The sequence below is a fragment of the Syngnathoides biaculeatus genome, chromosome 14 (genome assembly GCF_019802595.1).
Source record: "Syngnathoides biaculeatus isolate LvHL_M chromosome 14, ASM1980259v1, whole genome shotgun sequence".
NCBI lineage: Eukaryota > Metazoa > Chordata > Actinopteri > Syngnathiformes > Syngnathidae > Syngnathoides > Syngnathoides biaculeatus.
Window position 1 is genome coordinate 1,552,707 of NC_084653.1, and position 20,851 is coordinate 1,573,557.

Sequence of the window (20,851 nt, forward strand, 5' to 3'; positions counted from 1 at the left end):
TGCATGGGTATCCTCCGTCCCTGTTTCCTCCACTGGTCACAGAATCCACAGTTCCGTCGGCCCTGGCCGTGGTGCGACGCTGCAAACGGACCTGGGAAGCAGCTCGGAGGACACTGCTGCGCATGAGCAGCGCCTACAAGGCCGCAGCAGACCGCAAGAGGAGGGCCGCACCAGAGCTCAGAGTGGGACAGCGAGTGTGGCTCTCCACCAAAGATCTCCCGCTGCGGACGGAATCCCGCAAACTTGCTCCCAGGTTCGTTGGCCCATTCCCTGTTTCCAAGGTTATTAACCCGGTCGCCGTCTCGTTGAAACTGCCCAGGTCGATGAGGGTGCACCCTACGTTCCACGTCAGCAGACTTCGCCCGAATCGCACGTCGTCGTTGGCTCCTCCGCTCAAGTCCCCCCCGCCCCCACGCATGGTCGACGGTGGGTTGGTGTACACCGTGCGCCGGTTGCTGTCTTCCCGCCGCAGAGGGAGGGGGGTCCAGTACCTGGTGGACTGGGAGGGATATGGCCCGGAGGAGCGCTCTTGGATCCCCTCCCGCTTCGTCGTGGACCGCTCCCTCATCAGGGACTTTCACGCGGCTCACCCTGATGCGCCTGGGCCGTCCAGAGCCGGCCGTTGAGGGGTGGGTACTGTCATGATCCTGGATTCCAGCCAGGGCTGGGCGTGGCCGTCTAATCAGAAGGGTCACACCTGCGCCTCATGACCTCCGATTAGACCCAGTACATATAGGACCCGGGGGATGACAGAGACTCTGCTAGATCGTTGCCTCTCATGCCTCGTTCCCGCACTACCGTACTCCTGACGTCTACCTCCCGTGTACCGACCAACGCCTGTCTCCCGACCTACCCCGTAAGCCTGCCGTTACTGATCTTGCTGCTTGTTTGGACTGACTCCCTGGTAACCGACATTGGAACGAATAAAGGCTTATTCCGCACTGCTTACCTCTCACCTGAGTCGTGCATTTGGGTCCACCCCCGAGTCTCGTCCGTGACAGCTCTCTGAACAAAAGGATGGATTACATTGGATTGCTCTGCTCTACTTGTCAGATTGTGGGAGAGTGTTGTGTTTTCGCATTCGTTAAAAGCAGCGTTCCAGATAGCGCATAATCAGCTTCGCCGACGAGCATGCAACCGAGGCGAAACACCCCTCGCAGGACGCAAGACTTGCAGCGACAGACTATGCGTTCACATCATTGACGCCTGGTGCTGAAAGGCTATCTTGGTTCAACACCGCTCACCGCTGCTAGATTTTGTCTCTGAAATGCCAGTCATTTTTTTTATTACCAGGGAAATTCACTGCCATACATATCGTATATATTTCTCTGTAATCCAGCAAAAAGAAGAGTGACGTGGTAAATGAGCTTTACCATCATCTCAGTGAACAACTGATGGCCCACCCAGATCCTCTTCTTATCCTAGCCAAGTGAAGAAAGTGATGTCAGATGCTGTTCCAGTTGAGCAACACTGACTAAATCTGAAATATAATTTTTACTGTTTTTCCTCTTCTACTTACATTTTCACCTTTTATCTTTGTTTCACTTGCAGCCCTATGGGGGCACAAGTCAGTGCAATCTGTAGGCCGGTCCCAAGCCCGGATGAATGCAAGGGCTTGAGTCAGGAGGGCATCTCTCTTTAAACTTCACCAAACAAATATGAGAGTTCATCAAAATAATCCCATACCGGATCAGTTGTGACCCAGGTTAATAATGCCTGTGCCCGGCACCGTTAACCTACAGAAGGAAATGGAGAAAAAGTGTGGTAGTTCCCATTTTTAAGAACAATGGTGATTTGTAGAGCTGTGGCAACTATAGAGGAATAAAGCTGATGAGCCACACAATGAAGTTATAGGAAAGAGTAATGCAGGCTAGACTCAGGACAAAAGTATCTGCAAGCAACAATATGGTTTGATGCCTAGAAAAAGTACCATAGATGCATTATTTGTCTTAGTATGACGCCAGCGGAACAATGGTGAGGTGTGCTATAGGTGTGACAGAAGAATTTAAGGTGAAGGTGGAACAGCATCAGGGATCAGATCTCAGCATCTCCTTGTTTGTTGTGGTAATGGATAGGCTGACAGATGAGGTTAGACTGGAATTCCCTTGGACCATGATGTTCACAAATGACACTGTGATCTGCAGGGAAAGCAGGGAGGAGGTGGATGAACAATTAGAAAGATGGAGGGATGCACTGGAAAGGAGAGCATTGAAGATTAGCCAAAGTAAAACAGAATATATGTGCGTGAATGAGAGGGGTGGAGGGGGAAGAGTGAGGCTCCGCCTGTGTGGAGTTTACATGTTCTCCCCGTGCCATTTTCTCCAGGCACATCCCAAAAACATACATTAATTAGAAACTCTAAATTGCACCTAGGTGTGATTGTGAGTGTAACTGTTGTCTGTCTTCATCTGTCCTGCGATTGACTGGCAACCAGTTCATGGTTCATGGTACACCGCTTCCTGCCCAATGACAGCTGGGATAGGCTCCAGCACTCCTGCAACACTTGTGAGGATAAGTGGCTCAGAAAATGAATGGATTGATGGATCTTCAGTTTTAATACCTGATTTGTTATTATTATTATTAGTAGTAGTAGTAGTGTAATGACTCATTCACTAAATTGATTTATTGCTTTATATTCTGTGCTCAAGAAGTGAGGATTTCTGGATTTAAAAAATATATAAATTTAGATGTAAAAAGTATTCAGGCAATTGTATTGCTAGTAGGATATAATGCACTGGATTGCAGCATGACAAGCTTTATTTGGACATGTGTGTTGTATTTCCAAGAAAAAATATATCTAATTCTTTCCTTTGAGTTTTCAGTTACCACACAGCATTTACTACTGTCAAAGCTACTTTCTTCTTTATTTTCTTTGTTTCCTTTTCTACGGCCCACATTTCATCACTCCCTTCTCTAGAGCCCCTAGTGGATGGACAAGACACAACCGTATCAGTTTGGATTGTTTTTTTAAAGCACTTCTGATGTTGATTGTTCTGTCTGGTGGATCCCATCTGAGGAAGATAGCAAGAGTTTTTCAGATTCATTCTTATGCAATACAGAGTAGGTTTGTCATTTATTTAGCTCTCTATTAACAATATCCATCCATCCATTTTCTGAGCCGCATATCCTCACAAGGGTCGCAGGAGTGCTGGAGCCTATCCCAGCTTTTATCGGGCAGGAGCTCGGGGTACACCCCGAACTGATTACCAGCTAATCGCAGGGCACATAGAGACAGACAACAGTCCCACTCACAATCACATCTTAGAGCAATTTAGGGTGTCAAATTAATGCATGTTTTTGGGACTTGGGAGGAAAGTGGACTGTCTGGAGAGAACTCATGCAGACACGGGGAGAACATGCATACTCCACACAGGCAGGGCTGGGATTTGATTTGACTTGAAATACTTGATTAAATTTTGTCACTTGTCTGCACCAAACTGTATTGGGGGGCGATTTTTTTGTTTTGTCATTATAATGTTGGTTTGTGTCCACGATCCATGTGGTGTTCATGTTTCATTTTATACTGACCTGAAACCAGGGTTTGAGGACTATGTTTTGGTCATGAAAAAACATACTAATTACTTTCCTCCTCTCCCCCCCCCCCCCCCCCCCCCATTGTAGATGGCCCTCATCCATGCAAAATATCTTCCAGTAGAGGAAATAAGCCCTGATCTGATATCGATTGGCTCTGACATACAAAAACAAAATTACACCAGCGCATTATATCCCGCCCACAAGACCACATACTCTGGGAGTGTGGAAGAAAAGGTGGCTGAAGAGGAAGAAAATAAGGAAAGTGATATCTATATAAACAGAGGTTCTGAAAACTCCTCAGGGGAAAGTACCTGTCGTTATTCTTGGGACATATTAAGGACATTTTTGTCTGTGAGGTCACACACCGAAGCAGATACATTGGCTTTATCATCTGATAAATCGGGGACGGATCAACTCGGGACAAGAGTTGAAAATGAAGACACATCTATGTCTTGGCAGCCTGAAACTGAAATAAAGGAGCAACTCATATTTCAATTGGAAGGAGAAATGAACGAGAACACTTTCAACATGTCTGAAAGTATCAACCTGTTGTCAGTGACTCTGACTTCTTCCATCACCTGCAGGAAAGAGGAACTAGATACTGAAAAATCACTTGTTGATTCTTTGAGGCTGTCCGATAAGGAACCTTCCTTAATAGCCACAAAGCAAAATTTGTGCAACACAGATGTGCAAAATGGCTTAAATGAGTTGAGATCAAAGAAGTGTACAATCTTTGATGAGGCTTGCTCCGAGTACAGGTGTGATGATGATGAGACACAAGAGGATTTGGAAGAAGAGCAATTCTTAGGATATATAGAACGCTGATATACAACTGCAATAGTGTTACACTGTACATTGCTGTCAATGTTTGTTTTATTTTTTGTTTATTTGATGCTTGTAAACAAACTGATCTAAACACACAGGCTCTATATATCGAGCTGTAATTTCCATCGCCAGTTTCTAAATCCATCTCAGCTTGAGCCCTCTGCCTTGTCAAAATGTGCAACTCCTGTGTCTCCTTGCTTTGTGTTCAGCATCTAATATAACTTGTGTTAAACTTTCTGTTTGCCCCATGAAACCTCCCTCTTCACATCCCATGCTTGCTACTTGTAAAAACACTTATTAAAAGTTTGGAAAACACTGATGTATGTTATGATAGCATTTAGTCCTCAATAGACAACCTCAATATGGAGGCTATAAGTGGCCAAAATTACTTTTCCAGGAGAATTTTCTATGAATGAATGAATCAGTGATGAAAGTCCTCCGGATTTTCCCGGAATTCCGGATTTTTAAATTTTCATGAAAATTGCTCGGGACAATTTAGGAAAAACTGCCTAAAATTAATCTGGATACGACTTGAACGAATATGCGTTTGAGTTTGTTGTTTTGCTTTCACGAGCGTCGCCATGTTGAGGCACCATCATTAGTAACAATAACGCCCCTTCCCTCGCATTTTCTCAAGACGTTGCTTATTTTGTGTGGTCGTGACATTAATTTACGTGTTTATTTCATAAACGTTATTAACTAAACGAGCATGCTCCAAAACAACCGTTATTCAACCGGAAACAGCAAATTCAAGTTAACCGTACTGAGCGTGTACGAAAGCGCATGTCCGAACTGCTTCACGTAATGCGAGCGTATTTACGTCGGAAGTCATCAACATCATGAGCCACGTCAAAGGAAATTCAATTACACCGGGAGTGCTCATTGCGTCGATCGCGAGGCAGTGTGACGGCGTAAAAAAAATAAACAAGACTATCATCCATCTCGTCGCTTGATTCAAGTGTGGTCAATACATCGAGCGCGTGCACATAAAGGCGCGTTATAGCAAGCCGGCCTCCTATTTATGGCAGTCCCGTGATGCGTGCCCCCCCCCCAACAATACGTCACAATTGCCGACAGGAATGTTTGTTCCAATGTTGCCACGAACGCCGATTATGTAACTATAACGCCGATTTTAGTTATGTAACTAAACTTTCAGCATTTTCAAAACATTGCGAGTATAGACCATGCGTGTTTATTCCTTGACAGGCCAGCGCATTTAACTTTTCTTCAGATAAGTTTGTCAGATTTATTGATGAAAAATTTTAAATGCCGTTTTATATCATGTTCTACTAATAGTTGAAATTCGAAATTGTCATTTCTGAGTTTGAAATTTTAGTTTTTTATTTTAGTTATGTATTTGTTTTTTTAATTTTTAATTTACAGTTATGTTGTATTAATCCAGTAAGTTATTTTAAGGCCAACCCTAGTCACACCCGCAACTTTATCTGCGAGCAAGACTGACCACACCCGTACATTTTTCAAATGTGAGTGACTGTGTGTAAGTAAGTAAGTTTCTTTCGGCTTGTCCCGTTAGGGGTCACCACAGCGTGTCATCTCAGATGAAACGCTCATATTTGTTTGGCACAGTTTTTACCCCAGATGCCCTTCCTCTATATATATTTCAAAATATTAAAGGCAACTGATTATACGATTACTATTACTTGATCTATATCTAAGATAGTGAGCAATGTGGTCGAGTGTATCAGTACAACGCGACATGTTTGAGACTTAAACGTTAATAGTAATTACTACAGATCAACTTCTTTAACATGTTTTGCTGTACGGTGTAGAAATTCTAGGATATTATTTTCGTGTAGATTCTATACTATATCTATACTATAATATCTATAATGTGGGGAAAAGGACAATTTTAGATGTCTTTTTACTGAATAGTTCACTTAATTCATTTGTCTTGAGATGAGATGGCATATTTTAATGACAAATGTGATTTTGTGCTATCCAGTGATAGGAGGGTGGGGGGCAAAAAAACTGGGCTTGGCCCTTGGGGAACTTCTGCCCAATTTTTTTTTTTTTTTTTGGTCAGGACTTAGAAATTTTACTTTCAATTTTTGTCTTGAGTTTTGTTCCCAGATATCACAAGAATGCACCACAGCCATCCATTTTTTCAAAAAATTTCCGTTCCTGTCCTGGAGGACCAGTGGCGACCGGTCCACGGCCGTCCCACGCCCCTGTCTCGACGGCGACAGGAGCTGGGGAGTTCTGTTGAGCCATCCCGGAGCTGGAGAAACTTTGGGATGGCTGTGATGGTGATGGTGGCGGTCATGGCTCTGGTCCTTCTCTCCATCATCCTCTTCGGTCCTGATGGCTCCCAGCCGCTTCATGACCTGGCCTCGTTGGTGACCAGTCCACAGCTGCATCCTCGCCAAGCCTCGGTGGCGACCAATCCCTGGTCGTCTTGCAACCACAGCGTGGGAGGTCCTCGTCCGGAGCAGTTGCCTACCTTGGTCTGGTTCCTGCTTCGCCGTTTGGTTCCTCACTGAGGTCGTCCACCCAAATCGCCCCGTGGGGATCCTGGCTCTTGGCGTCCGGGTCATCCTCCTGACCTGTCCACCCGGACCAAGATGGCCACCAGACTGGGGTTGGGGGTCCTCTAATCTTTTCTTGCTGTACTTAATACTTACATCCAGGTAAGTGCTTAAATGTGCAAAGCCTTTAGTAAAATCAGTTAAAAAGTCGACCAACGAGGCAAAATTTTGAACTTCAAAGCTGCTTTGACTGCACAGACTGAAGTGTGAAATTCAATGTACATCCTAGATGAATTTACGGATATTGCTCCTGTGTATGTCAGTTTCTGGGAGGAGGTGTATGTACCAACAAAAACGTTGCATGTTCAAAAACAACAAGCCGTGGTTTGCAGGCAAACTTGGGCAACTCCGCCAGGCTAAAGAGATTGCATATCGTAGAGGGGACAGGGCACGAGAAACCAGTTGACTAAAGAAATTAACATTGCAAAGAGTGACTAGGCAGTTAAATATGAAAAACATCTTGACCCTAATGACTCCAAATCAGTTCACTAATTATAAGAAACTTCCCCCCCACCGTCCCTCAGAAAACAAGAACGGGCTAGCCGACGACCTAAATACCCTTTGCTGTAGATTCAAAATAGACACTTCCACACCACACACCCATCAAGCTGCAACACAAGCCGCACCACCTTCCACTCCACCATTTAACATCCATGAAAGGGACGGTAGACAGATCTTCAAACAACAAAAGAGCAACATAACGCCAGGCCCAGACTTTGTGTCCCCATCCTGCCTCAAATTCTGCGCAGACCAACTTGCTCCTATCTTCACAAAGATCTTCAACAGGTCTCTACAACAGTGTGAAGTACCAACCTGCTTCAAACGTTCCACCATTACACCAGTCCCCTAAAAAGCAGCAGTCTCAGGTCTTAATGACTTCAGGCCTGTTGCCTTGATATCTGTGAACATGAAGTCCTTTGAACGCCTCGTGCTGGACCACCTCAAGTGCATCACTGGTCCCCAGCTGGACCCACTGCAGTTTCCCTATCGAGCTATCAAGTCTGCGGATGATGCTGTCAACATTGGTCTGCACTTCATCCTTAAACATCTTGACAGCGAGGCTATGTGAGGATCCTGTTCATAGACTCCTGCGTTTAACACCATCATCCCTGAACTCCTCTCCTCCAACCTTCTCCAGCTCAGCGGCTCGCCTGCCATCTCTCAGTGGATCTACAACTTCTTGACGGGTAGGACACAGCAGGTGAGGCATCATTAATCATCAAAAATCAATAATAAAGTATAATGGTGAGCAATAATAAAGGATCAGGACACCACCTCTTCCACGCGCACTACCAGCACCGGGGCACCACAAGGTTGTGTTCTCTGCCCTCTGCTCTTCTCGCTCTATACAAACGACTGCACCTTGTGGCATCTGACTGTCAAACTCCTTAAGTTCACAGATGACACCACGTTCATCAGCCTCATAAAAGATGGCGACGAGTCTGCGTATTGATGGGAAGTGGTGAGAGTGGAGCTTTGGTGTGGTCAACACAACCTGGCATTGAACACTCTAAAGACTGTAGAGATGATTGTGAACTTCAGGAGGCATCCTTCACCACAGCTGCCTCTGATGTTGTCCATCTGTCGTGTGTCAACCGTTGGGACCCTCAAGTTCTTGCGAATTACAGTCTCAGAGGACCTGAAGTGGGAGACGAACATCAACTCCATCCTCAAAAAAGCCCAGTAAAGGATGTAGTTCCAGCGGCTTATGAGGAAGCATGGCCTGTCACAAGAGCTGATGAGACAGTTCTACACAGCGGTCATCCAAACAGTGCTGTGTACCTCCATCACAGTCTGGTTTGGGGCTGCCACAAAAATGGACTCAACTCCGACTGCAACGGAGAATCAAAACTGCTGAACGGATTGTCGGCACCACTCTACCCATTATTGAGGACTTGCACGCTACGCGAACTAGGTCCAGAGCAAGCAGGATCCTTTCAGATCCTCCACATCCTGGCCACCAGCTCTTCCAGCTCCTTTCGTCGGGAAAGCGCTACAGATCAATGCAAGTCAAAACTAGCAGGCATTTGAATTGTTCTTTAAGTCATTAAATTCTCGATCAGTGAACCTGCGATTTTATGCCGTGTACCATTGTTAGGACACTCACTTACATCCTGCTGGTCCAATCATTTATTAGTATTAGTAATATATTTTCTCGACTATCGCACGATGTGTCACTTTAAACTGCTCCCTTTGCACAATTGTCATTGTACTGGTCTATAATGGGAACCAGAATCGGGTAAAGGCACTCTGTACAAGCTTAACACAATGTGAGATGTTGACACATTTGTCACTTACCTGTTCGAAATGAAGAAGATTTTACATCTTACACGACTCATAAGGAATAGTTCTTACAAACACAAACGTCTTGTCTGTTGGAGTTGCTGCGCCCATTTCTACGGGATTGCTTCTCTGCAGCAGCCTTTATCAGCTTCGCTTGGCCATTGTGCTTCTCTCCACTTTGAGCGCTCATCTGCCAGGCTCTCCCAGGTCTATGGGTTATTGTTGGAGGCCTTCAGATCCCTCTTTACAACGTTACGGTAGCGTAGCTGCAGTCACCCTATAGCTCTCGTCCCAGCAACGAGGTCGCCGCACAGGATGTTTTAGTGGACGTGTCCTAGCCATACAAGTTGGCGCTGTCAGACCAGAGTATGCTTCGTAGACCACTGCAAGACAGGACCTCGCTGTTGGTCAGAGATGCTGCACTTGAATTGTGACAGCTTTCATGTCAGTGTGGAAGGACATGATCATCCTCTGCAGTCTTGGTAGTGTAGGGATTTGCGAGTTTGGACCCTACGCGTGTTCACGAGTCGAGGAGATATGACCAATGATTAGAAAAAGTTAACAGGAACAACAAAAGGAACTGTGCAGTACAGACGTCCGGGTCTTATCTAGGTATCAGCCGCACATGAGATGTGGCTTTTGGCAGGATAGCCAAAGAAAAAGACAAAAGCTACCCGGTATCACAAGGTTTTTATATGTATGGGTCCATGGTAAAAGTGGCTGCCCCCCCGCAGTCTGGTCCTGGGCCGAGATGGTAACTTTCCGCTCCTTATCTGGTGTCGTTCGTCTCCACAGCAACGCCTGGGAGAGGAGGATGGCGCCAGCCGGTTTTCTGCGTACAAAGATCAAGGACAACCACAGGCTCCACAACACATCCTTGTCTGATTAGCAAATAGGCAACACTTTATCCATTGATTAAATGTATAAGGTCAAATTTAAGCAAATAATGAAAGTGCAATAAAAGTAAAATAGTCTTCAGTAGGCAGCTAATTTTTGGCAAGATCCTCAAGAGGCCTTCTCTCCTGACGAGGTCGAATGCCTTGGTAAGATCTATGAAAGTGACATACAGGGGCATCTGCTGTTATCTGCATTTCTCAGGGAGAAGGCCATGTCTAGAAAACCACATTGTGACTCTGGGTGGACATGATTGGCAGGTCTCTGTAAGCGGGCAAGAATAATCCACACAAAGAGTTTGCATACAATGCTGAGTAGGAAGATGCCTCTGTTGTTACAGTCGCTGCATTCCCCTTTGTTCTTGTAGAGGGTAATGGTCTTGGCGTCCCTCATGTTCTGTGGTATGGTCCCTTCCTGCCAGCAATGACAGAGAACATCGTGCAGTGGGAGCAATAGGGTGGTATTTCAGTCCTTCAGCATGGCAAGGGGAATCCCATCACTGGGGCTTTGCCAGAAGCCAAGCTGTCAATGGGCTTGCTCAGCTTTTCCACGGTAGCCTCTGTGTTGATTTAGTCTGTGATGGGCAGGCATTCAGCGGCATCAGGAGCTGCAGGTGCAACAGGGTTCTGCACCGGATAGAGGTTGTATTAGTGTTCCACCCATCTCTCCATCTGGTGCCCTCTGTCTATGATGATATCCCTGGTGGAGAACTTGATGAGGGCAGACTTGTTATGCACTGTTCCCAGGGCCTTTTGATGCCACCGTACATGCCTCGTATATTCCGTGTTAATGCTGCTTTCTGGATTGCTTCACTCATCTCCGTCCAGTACTTGTCAGTGCAACGCCTGGCAGTCGGTTGGACTTTATTTCTGGTGTCTCTTTGAACTTGCAAATTCTGCTCATTGGGCAAATGTTTGTAGTCCATGAGGACATAACGGTTGGCTGAAATGAGCGCAGTTATTACGGCAGACTGGCCTCAAACCAATCCTGAGATTTAATTTTTTTTTCCCCGAAGGTGGCAAAGGCAGTCAGTGTATGATGTCCAGTAGGATCTCCCACCTTTCCATGGCAGAGTCTGTGTGCCTCGGGGCTGCCAACTTTCTCTCAACGTTCTGTGCGAACTGCTCCACAAGTGCTGTTTGACACATCTGGCTGACTTCCATGCAAAGATTCCCTTGCTTCTTGCCACAGTGGAACCTCTTTGGATACGTCTTGATCCTGCACCGCACCAATGAGTGGTCTGCATTGCAGTCTGTGCTGTGGTAAGAGTGTGTGTGAAGAACATTTTTGATGGTAGAGCGTTGGTCCAGGAGACTTTATGCTGGGGCTTAGTCTTGAAGCAGGAATTGCCGATCCACAGGTTGTGGTATGCATACAACTCACGGAGTCATTGGCTGTTCTCGTTCATCCTGCCCACACCGAATTGTCCAAGGCAGGAGCACCATGATATGTGATCTGCACCCACTCTGGCATTGACAATGCCCAGTAAGACCATCAGGTCCTTTCTAGGGATATTGCTCATGGTGGCTTTCTCATAGAACCTCTCCACAAGGACAGCATTTTGGTGTACATGCTGACGAGGGAGACGAGCCCTTTGGTGGTGTTAGGCAGAGTGTGAGAAGTTGCTTTGAGCTTTTGCTTCCCGATTCTATCATCGTCAGCAATGTGTTTCTCCCTACAAAACCCACTTTGTGTATCTGTGGCTCATTGGAAGTCTTCCCTAGCAGAAAGAAAGTGTCGAATGTCTCCCCTTTCGACAACACTAATGGGACCAGAGGAACTATTAGGTTGCTACTACTTGGGAACAGTGTCATCGCAGGAGCTCCCAGGACGGAGCTAAATACACCTGCAGACTCCCTGAGGGACTCCGACTCCAGATTTTTCCTCGAGGTTTACTCCTTACTCCTTTTCCGTGGCTGGATGTGGCCGTAAGGCTGCAAAATTTTTGAAAGTTCGAAATTGGAGTTTTCTTTCCCCTGAAATCGTGGAGGGCGGGAACATCCATTTTAACTCGCACAAGTCCAAAGGTCTTTCCCACTCCCCAGCAACTTCCATGATTCTTGCTAAAATCTGAACAAAAATTAAAAATTGTCATATGTATTGAACAACTATGTTTAGATAGGGCAGTTTTCTGCTATAAACCCCTTTTAAAGGCAAATTCATAAATAGATGAGCAATTTCTACTATTTCTAACAAAAAAAAAGTTATCCATCAATTTATTATGTATGTGAAAGAATCTTCTTCTTCTTTTCCTTTCGGCTTGTCCCGCCACAGCGTGTCATCTTTTTCCATCTTAGCCTATCTTCTGCATCTTCCTCTCTTACCCCAACTGCCCTCAAATCTTCCCTGGCCACCTTCTCTTTGGTCTTCCTCTCGGTCTTTTGCCTGGCAGCTCAATCCTCAGCACCCTTCCACCAATATACTCACTCTCTCGTCTCTGAACATGTCCAAACAATCGCAGGGCACATACAGACGAACAACCATTCACATTCACAATCAATGTTGCATGTTTTTTGGATGTGAGAGGAAACCGGAGTGCCCATAGAAAACCCAAGCAGGCACGGGGAGAACATGCAAACGCCACACAAGGAGGGCTGGGATCGAACCCGGGTCCTCAGAACTGTGAGGCTAGCACTTTCCAGCTGCGCCATTGTGCTGCCCGTGCTTATTATTCAATCAACCAATCATGAAATACCCTTTTTAAAGCGGGCTAATGCTCAATATATTTGTCCTTTACAAATTGATGAAATCAGGTAACTAATGAAATTAACATTACAAAGAAAATTCTGCAGCAAAGATGGAAAAACTGTTTCGTGCGAACGACTCCAAATCAGTCTGGCAGGGATTACGATATGTAAGTATTTACAATCAGAATCATCTATATTCGCCAAGTACGTTGGAAACATACAGGGAATTTAAGTCGCTCGAGTACGACAAACATGACAACATATAGACAGTCAATTGAAACATAAAGTCAAATCAAATGTATTTGTATAGCGCAATTCATACATGAGGTAACTTAATGTGCTATATATGATTAAAAGGATTTGAATCAAGTTTCTTTCGGCTTGTCCCTTTCGGGGTCGCCACAGCGTGTCATCTCAGATGAACGCACATATATGTTTGGCAATTTTTACGCCGGATGCCCTTCCTGACGCAACCCTTCTCAGGGAGTGGAGGCCCCAGTGGGATACGAACCCACAACGCCTGGTTTACCAAACCAGTGCTCTTTTGAATAAAAAGAGATAAAACATTTAAAACTGGATACAAACAAAAATGACAAAATATCCATGCATCCATCCATTTCTTAGACGCTTATCCTCACAAGGGTCACATGAGTGCTGGAGCCTATCCGAGCTCTCAATGGACAGGAGTCGGGGTACAGACCACTTGTTAGTGTCCAGCAAGGTGGAACTACAGACCAGAAGAACCTATCACTCAAAGAAAGCTGGCTGACCACGCATCAATACCAGGAACACGCAAAACCCAACCAAGGCTGCAGAGTTTGCCACTGCCCTGGAAAAGTGTCTACCAAGCTGGCAGAGACATGAAATCTCAGATGAACGTTCATATTTGTTTGGCACAGTTTTTACGCCGGATGCTCTTCCTGACGCAACCTCTCTCGGGCAGTGGAGTTCCCAGTGGGATACGAACTCACAACCCCTGGTTTACCAAACCAATGTCTAACCACTGAGCTATGGGGCCTCCTGGTACTTGAGGGACATTGTGTACACCTCAGCAATGTTGGTGTTTGGAAAGCAGACCAAAAAGTCAACAGAAACTTACACTGTGGATATAAAACCTGCAGTTGAAGGTGTGAAGGCTGTGACTGTCTATAAATTTAGCCACAGCAAACAGAACCTCCTGACCCGATGGTAAGCCCACATAAAAGTCTAGCAGATTGCCCGGAGGTGTGCCAATGACAGTTGCCTCCAGCTCTGCTCCAAGGTCCTGACTGCAGCTGACACTGGCACATCAAAGGGGATGTATGACAGGGTCAAGGAGCCATTTTGACCAACACGAATGAAAACAGCATCTCTAAAATCCTCTTCCAGTAACATCCTGAAGGACTGACCAAAACAAATGGAACATTTGGTTGAGCATTATTCAGACCTCTACACTAGGAGAACATTGTTTCAGAAGATGCCCTCAATCCTGTTGATCGTCTTTCTATGCTAGAGCAGCTGGACAGCAAACCAATCCTTGAAGACAACATAGATTCCCTCGCCACTGGGAAAAGCCCCAGGGAAAGACACTATCCCAGCCAAAGTCCTGATGTGCTCCAAAAATGTCCTGACTGAAGAGCTGCACCATCTCCTCTGCCTGAGCTGGAGGGAGGGGGAAGTACCACAAGACATGAGGGATGGCAACATCATCACACTATACAAAAAACAAAGGTGACATGTACAGCGAAGAAAATAAGAATTTGAACACCCTGCTATATTTCTCCCACTTAGAAATCACGGAGGGGTCTGAAATTTTCATCGTAGGTGCATGTCCACTGTGTGAGAAATAATATTTTAAAAAAATCCACAAATCACAATGTATGATTTTTTTAACAATTTATTTGTGTGATACAGCTGTAAATAAGTATTTGAACACCTGTCTATCAGCTAGAATTCTGATCCTCAAAGACCTGCAGTGGCCAGACAGAGGGAGAGAGATGGGAAGGATGTGCAGCAAGTAATGGTGATCAAGGATAGCGATGGAAATATGTTGACTGGTGCCATTAATGTGCTAAGTAGATGGAAAGAGTACTTTGAGAAGTTAATGAATGAAGAAAATTGGAGAGAATGTAGAGTAGAAGAGGCAAGCGTGAATGACAGGGAAATGGCATCGATGAGTAAGGGAGAAGTTAGAAAGGCACAGAATAGAATAAAAAATGGAGAGACGGTTGGTCCCAATGACATACCACTGGAGGTATGGAAGCAATTTGGAATGGGGAGTTTTCGACCAACTTATTCAATAGAATACTAGTGGGAGTGTAGATGCCAGAAGAATGGAATTTTAAGAATAACGGCGATGTTCATAACTGTGGAAACTAAACTAAACTAAACTAGGAATGAATATGATGATTTTCCACACAAGGAAGTTATGGGAAAGAGTGGTGGAGGCTAGACTCAGTAAGTAAGTATCTGAGAGCAACAAAATGGTTTCAAGCCAAGAAAAAGTACCACAGATGCACTATTTCCCTTGAGGATGCTCGTGGAAAAGTACAGAGAAGGTCAGACGGAGTTACATTGTGTCTTTGTAGACCTAGAGAAAGCCCATGACAGACTACCAAGAGAGGAACTGTGGTAATGCATGCCCAAGTCTGGTGTGGTGGAGGAATATGTTAGAACAGTACAGGACATGAATGAGGGCATCAGAACAGCGGTCAGATGTGCCGTTGGTGTGTCAGAAGAATTTAAGATGGAGGTGGGACTGCATCAGGGTTCCGCGCTGAGCCCCTTCCTGTTTGCAGTCGAAATGGACAGGCTGACAGATGAGGTTAGACTGGAATCCCCTTGGACCATCATGTCCACAGACGATATTGTGATCTGCAGTGAAAGCAGGGAGGAGGCGGAGGAACAATTAGAAAGATGGAGGTACGCACTGGAAATGAAGATTAGCCAAAGTAAAACAGAATATACGGTGAAGAAAATAAGTATTTGAACACCCAGATATATTGCAAGGTCTCCCACTGAGAAATCATGGAGGGGGCTGAAATTTTCATCGTAGGTGCATGTCCACTGTGAGAGAGATAATCTAAAAAGAAAAATCCACAAATCACAATGTAGAATTTTTTTAAACAATTTATTTGTGTGATACAGCTGCAAATAAGTATTTGAACACCCGTCTATCAGCTAGAATTCTGACCCTCAGTGACCTGTTAGTCCGCCTTTAAACGTCCACCTCCACTCCATGTATTATCCTGAATCAGATGCACTTGTGTGACGTCGTTCGCTGCATAACGACACGTGTCCACCCCATACAATCACTAAGACTCAAACTTGTAACATGGCCAAGACCAAAGAGCTGTCCAAAGACACCAGAGACAACTCCACACGGCTGGATAGGGCTACAGAGAAATTGCCAGGCGGCTTGGTGAAAAAAAGGTCCACTGTCGGAGCAATCATTAGAAAATGGAAGACGCTAAACATGACAGTCAATCTCAATCAGAGTGGAGCCCCATGCAAAATATCACCTCGTGGGGTCTCAAAGATCTTAAGAAAGGTGAGTAATCAGTCCAGGACTACACGAAAGGACTTGGTCAATGACCTGAAAAGAGCTGGGACCACCGTTTCGATGGTGACTGTTGGTAATACACTAAGACGTCATGGTTTGAAATCATGCATGGCACGGAAGGTTCCCCTGCTTAAACCAGCACATGTCAAGGCTCGTCTTAAGTTTGCCAGTGACCATTTGGATGATACAGTGGAGTCATGGGAGAAAGTTATGTTGTCATATGAGACCAAAATGGAACGTTTTAGTCATAATTCCACTCATCGTGTTTGGAGGAAGACGAATGATAACTTCCATCCCAAGAACACCATCCCTACTGTGAAGCGTGGTGGTGGTAGTATCATGTTTTGGGGGTGTTTTTCTGCACATGAGACAGGACGACTGCAGTGTATGTAGGAGAGGATGACTGCGGCCATGTATTGTGAGATTTGGGGGAACAACCTCTTTCCCTCAGTCAGAACATTGAAGATGGGTCGTGGCTGGGGCTTTCAACATGACATTGACCTGAAGCACACAGCCAATAAAACCAAGGAGTGGCTCCGTAAGAAGCATATCAAGATTCTGGCGTGACCTAGCCAGTCCCGAGACCTAAACCCAATAGAAAATCTTTGGAGGGAGCTGAAACTCCGTGTTTCTCAGCGACAGCCAAGAAACTTCTCTGATCTACAGAGGATCTGTGTGGAAGATTGGGCCAAAATCCCTCCTTCAGTGTGTGCAAACCTGGTGAACAACTACAGAAAACATTTGACCTTTGTAATTGCAAACAAAGGCCACTGTACCAAATATTAACATTGGTTTTCTCAGGTGTTCAAATACTTATATGCAGCTGTATCACACAAACAAATCATGAAAAAAATCATACATTGTGATTTCTGGATTTTCCTTTTGAGATTATCTCTCTCACAGTGGACATGCTTCTCCGATGAAAATTTCAGACCCCTCCATGATTTCTAAGTGGGAGAACTTGCAATATAGCAGGGTGTTCAAATACTTACTTTCTTCACTGTATGTGCATGAATGAGAAGGGCGGAGGAGGAAGACTGAAGCTCCAGGGAGAAGAGATAGCGAGGGTGGACGACTTCAAATACTTGGGGTCAACAATACAGAGCAATGGTGAGTGTGGTAAGGAAGTGAAGAAATGGGTCCAAGCGGGATGGAACAGTTGGCGGAAGGCATCTGGTGTGTTATGTGACAGAAGAGTATCAGCTAGGATGAAGGGCAAAGTTTATAAAACAGTGGTGCGGCCAGCCATGATGTATGGATTAGAGACCGTGGCTCTGAAGAAACAACAGGAAGCAGAACTGGAGGTAGCAGAAATGAAGATACTGAGTTTCTCGCTTTGTGTGAACAGGTTGGATAGGATTAGAAATTAGCTCATTAGAGAGACAGTCAAAGTTGGATGTTTTCGAGACAAGGTTCGAGAGAGCAGACTTCGATGGCTTGGATATGTTCAGAGGCGAGAGAGTAAGTATATTGGTAGAATGGTGGTGAGGATGGAGCTGGCAGGCAAAAGAGCGAGAGGAAGACCAAAGAGAAGGTTGATGGATGTTGTAAGGAAGGACATGAGGACAGTGGGTGTTAGAGAGGAGGATGCACGAGATAGGCTTCGATGGAAAAAGATGACACGCTGTGGTGACCCCTAACTGGACAAGCTGAAAGAAGAAGAAGATTCACTGACATCTGAATCTCCACCACTGTTGAGCTATCCTCGTCACAGCGTTCCTGTGCCACCACAGTCTAGTCCTGTCTTAGTTTTTGTTTGATGGTCATCGTCAAGTCCTAGTTTACGTTTCCTAGTTTGTCTCCTAGTCATCAGACCTCGCGTTACGTTTTTGGATCCTGCCTTAGCGTTTTGTGTCTCTGCCTTTTCGGACTGCTTACACCGTATATGACCCTATTTCTTGAATAAACCACGCCTAACATCGTGCTCGTATCTCGCAGTCCTGCATTTGGGTCAAGCCCTGCACTGCAGGTTCGTGACAGAACAGACTGACCATTACAGGACCCAGCAGGAAAGACGCCGCGTCGCCGGGGATGGCGCCAGGCACGCCCCCTGCCTGAAGACCAAGCATATCCTATCCAGGTGAGCTCCAAGATGTCGTCCCCTCCTTCCTTGTCACACGCACCGCCCGCGTGTCATGATTACGTCCCGACCACGACCCGCTCACCACTGTATATTTTTTTGGACTCGGATTTTTCGGATTATGAGGAAGACCTGAATTTATATGACCGGCAGCCTGATTCTGACTCGGACAACGAAGGCAAATTCTCCCTCCTTATTTGAAATCATGCATACTTCTCTGTGATTTCGTTTTGCGGTCCCGCGCCTCTTGGTTCCGAGTGCCTTTGCCCTGTGAGCCCAAGTCCTCTTCACCTAATCCGTTCCTGGGGACCCGTTTGGCCATCTATCCGGGTCCTCAACGTGGCGGCCAGAGGAGACGCCCAAGTAGGGTGCCGCCTTGCAGAGCAGTTAGAGCAGCAGAGGGCGGAACTTGTGGCCCTCACGAACCAGGTTTGGTGAAAATTAGACTACCGGCCAAACCAAGCCCACGTTGCGGTCGTGATTGACCCGCTACCAAGTCAAACTCATGTCGCGGTGGCAACTGACCCACCGCCACGCCACATCCACATTGCAGTGGCGACAGACTTCCTGGCGTACCACGTTGGCCAAACAAAAAATAAATATATTAACATTTTGTTTTTTATGATTATTGTTTCAGGCAAGCCAGCACAGCTGTATGATTCCACTAATCCAGACTGGGTTCCAACCAACAACAAGGAAATCAGTGGAATATCTAAGGCCAAACAAAAATAATTTTGTGTTTCCAGTACACAGACTAAGAAAACTCGAGTCGGTAGGTCGGTAGGGATTTTTTCCCATTTTTTATTGACTACTTTTGTGGAGGACTACGGATTGGTGAGACATAGGATGCTATTGTTGCCTTGAACTTGGAAATGAATTGATCTGAGTCTGAAAATGGTGAATGGCATTCACATTGGCACCAGCTTCAAGGTCACTATGCATTTGGAGTCTTTGTCTTTGCTGAAGTAAAGTCAATTTCACCAATTGGATGATACTCCACATCCTTTAAAAGTGTTGGCAGCTTCCAGTATGCTTTCTCTTGCGTGAAAGTCTTTGAGTCCCGTCTAAGTCTTTAATGTCAACAGATAAATTGGTAACATTCTTAGAGATTACTAGGTCTAATATGTGACTTTGAAAGAGGGTTGTGGTTTTTAAAGGTTTACATGTCTGTCTGTCTGTCTGTCTGTCTGTCTGTCTGTCTGTCTGTCTGTCTGTCTGTCTATCTATCTATCTATCTATCTATCTATCTATCTATCTATCTATCTATCTATCTATCTATCTATCTATCTATCTATCTATCTATCTATCTATCTATCTATCTATCTATCTATCTATCTATCTATCTATCTATCTATCTATCTAGTGTTTAAAGCCTCACCCTTAATACACACGCAATATTAAAGGTGCTTTGCATGAACAGTGTATTCAATAGGTCATGTAATAGGTACCCTATTTTGACAATGTGATGCTAAATCCTCTCTCATTTAATATTGTTTTGAGAAGATTTTTGTCTACAATTACGAATTTTCAGGGGCACTGCCATTTTCATGAGTCCCATGATGTGCATGGGCGTATGTGACGTGTACTGTGCCGTTCCAAACACTCAATTACATGGGACACCATTTATGCCCAGTGCTGATTTCTCGGATTTATCCTCATCTGATGAAGAAATAGCAGTATCGGTTAATCAGGAAGACGGAGGAATACTTTCATGCAGATTTGAACCTGTGGCTGCAATTAATGTTGAATATTAGGATTGGTTCTTTGGTTGTAATGACGCTGAGTCTGACTACTACTGAGGCCTACGCGTGACATAAGTGCGTAGACAAAGGCCCCCGGAAACTCCGGGCCCTCAGCTGTGGATGGTTCTTCAGACGGGAGTTACGCGGAGTCTGACGAGCGAGCTCCGGCAGCGGGTCTTTAGCTGAGCTTCGGTGGTGGCGGAGGCTTTTAGCCTAGCTTCAGCATCCGGGGCTAATGGCCTCCGCTGACGCCCGCTTTGTTAGTCCCGGATGCCGAAGCTAGGCTAAAGGCCTCTGCTGCCACCATAGCTCGGCTAAAGGCCTCCCCGGACGTCGAAGCTCTGCTCGCGGCCCGCCGCTGGAGCTCATGGCCCGCCTTTGGTGGCAGCGGAGGCCGTTAGCCCCGGACGGCGAAGCTGGGGTAAAGGCCTCAGCACCTGGAACCTCGGCTCGCGGCCGCCGCTGGAGCTCGTTCGTCAGACTCCGCGTCATTCCCGTCCGAAGAACCATCCACGGCTGCCAGCCCGGAGCTCCTGGGGGCCTTTGTCTACGCACTTATGTTGCGCGTAGGCCTCCAAGTTGTCAGACTCAGCGTCATTCCAACCGAAGAACCATCCGAATATTCAACATTCATTACAGCCACAGGTTCAAATCTGTATGGAAGTATTCCGCCGTCTTCCCGATCAACCGATATTGCTATTTCTTCATCAGATGAGGAT

At 45.7% G+C, this 20,851-nt stretch overlaps 2 protein-coding genes across 11 annotated transcripts in view; both read left to right on the forward strand.

Annotated features, from left to right (window-relative positions):
• Window positions 1-6,757, forward strand: part of LOC133512212 (interferon alpha/beta receptor 2-like) — a 74,985-nt gene extending 68,228 nt beyond the window's left edge. For 2 of the 7 annotated variants that reach the window (XM_061841604.1, XM_061841605.1), the window contains exon 9: window positions 3,622-6,014. In XM_061841604.1, coding sequence (XP_061697588.1) covers window positions 3,622-4,359 — 738 coding nt within the window. In that variant the 3' untranslated portion in view covers window positions 4,360-6,014. Of the gene's footprint in view, window positions 1-3,621; window positions 6,160-6,438 lie in introns of those variants that run through there. The other 5 variants (XR_009798128.1, XM_061841609.1, XM_061841608.1 and 2 more) reach the window with 5 other exon arrangements.
• A 150-nt stretch (window positions 6,758-6,907) lies between these two features.
• LOC133512214 (interferon alpha/beta receptor 2-like) overlaps window positions 6,908-20,851 on the forward strand; it is a 157,243-nt gene continuing 143,299 nt past the window's right edge. Inside the window, exons 1-2 of one of the 4 annotated variants that reach the window (XM_061841612.1) lie at window positions 6,908-7,007; window positions 19,028-19,162. The gene's annotated coding sequence lies outside the window, so the exon portion shown is untranslated. Of the gene's footprint in view, window positions 7,008-17,292; window positions 19,163-20,851 lie in introns of those variants that run through there. The other 3 variants (XM_061841614.1, XM_061841616.1, XM_061841611.1) reach the window with 3 other exon arrangements.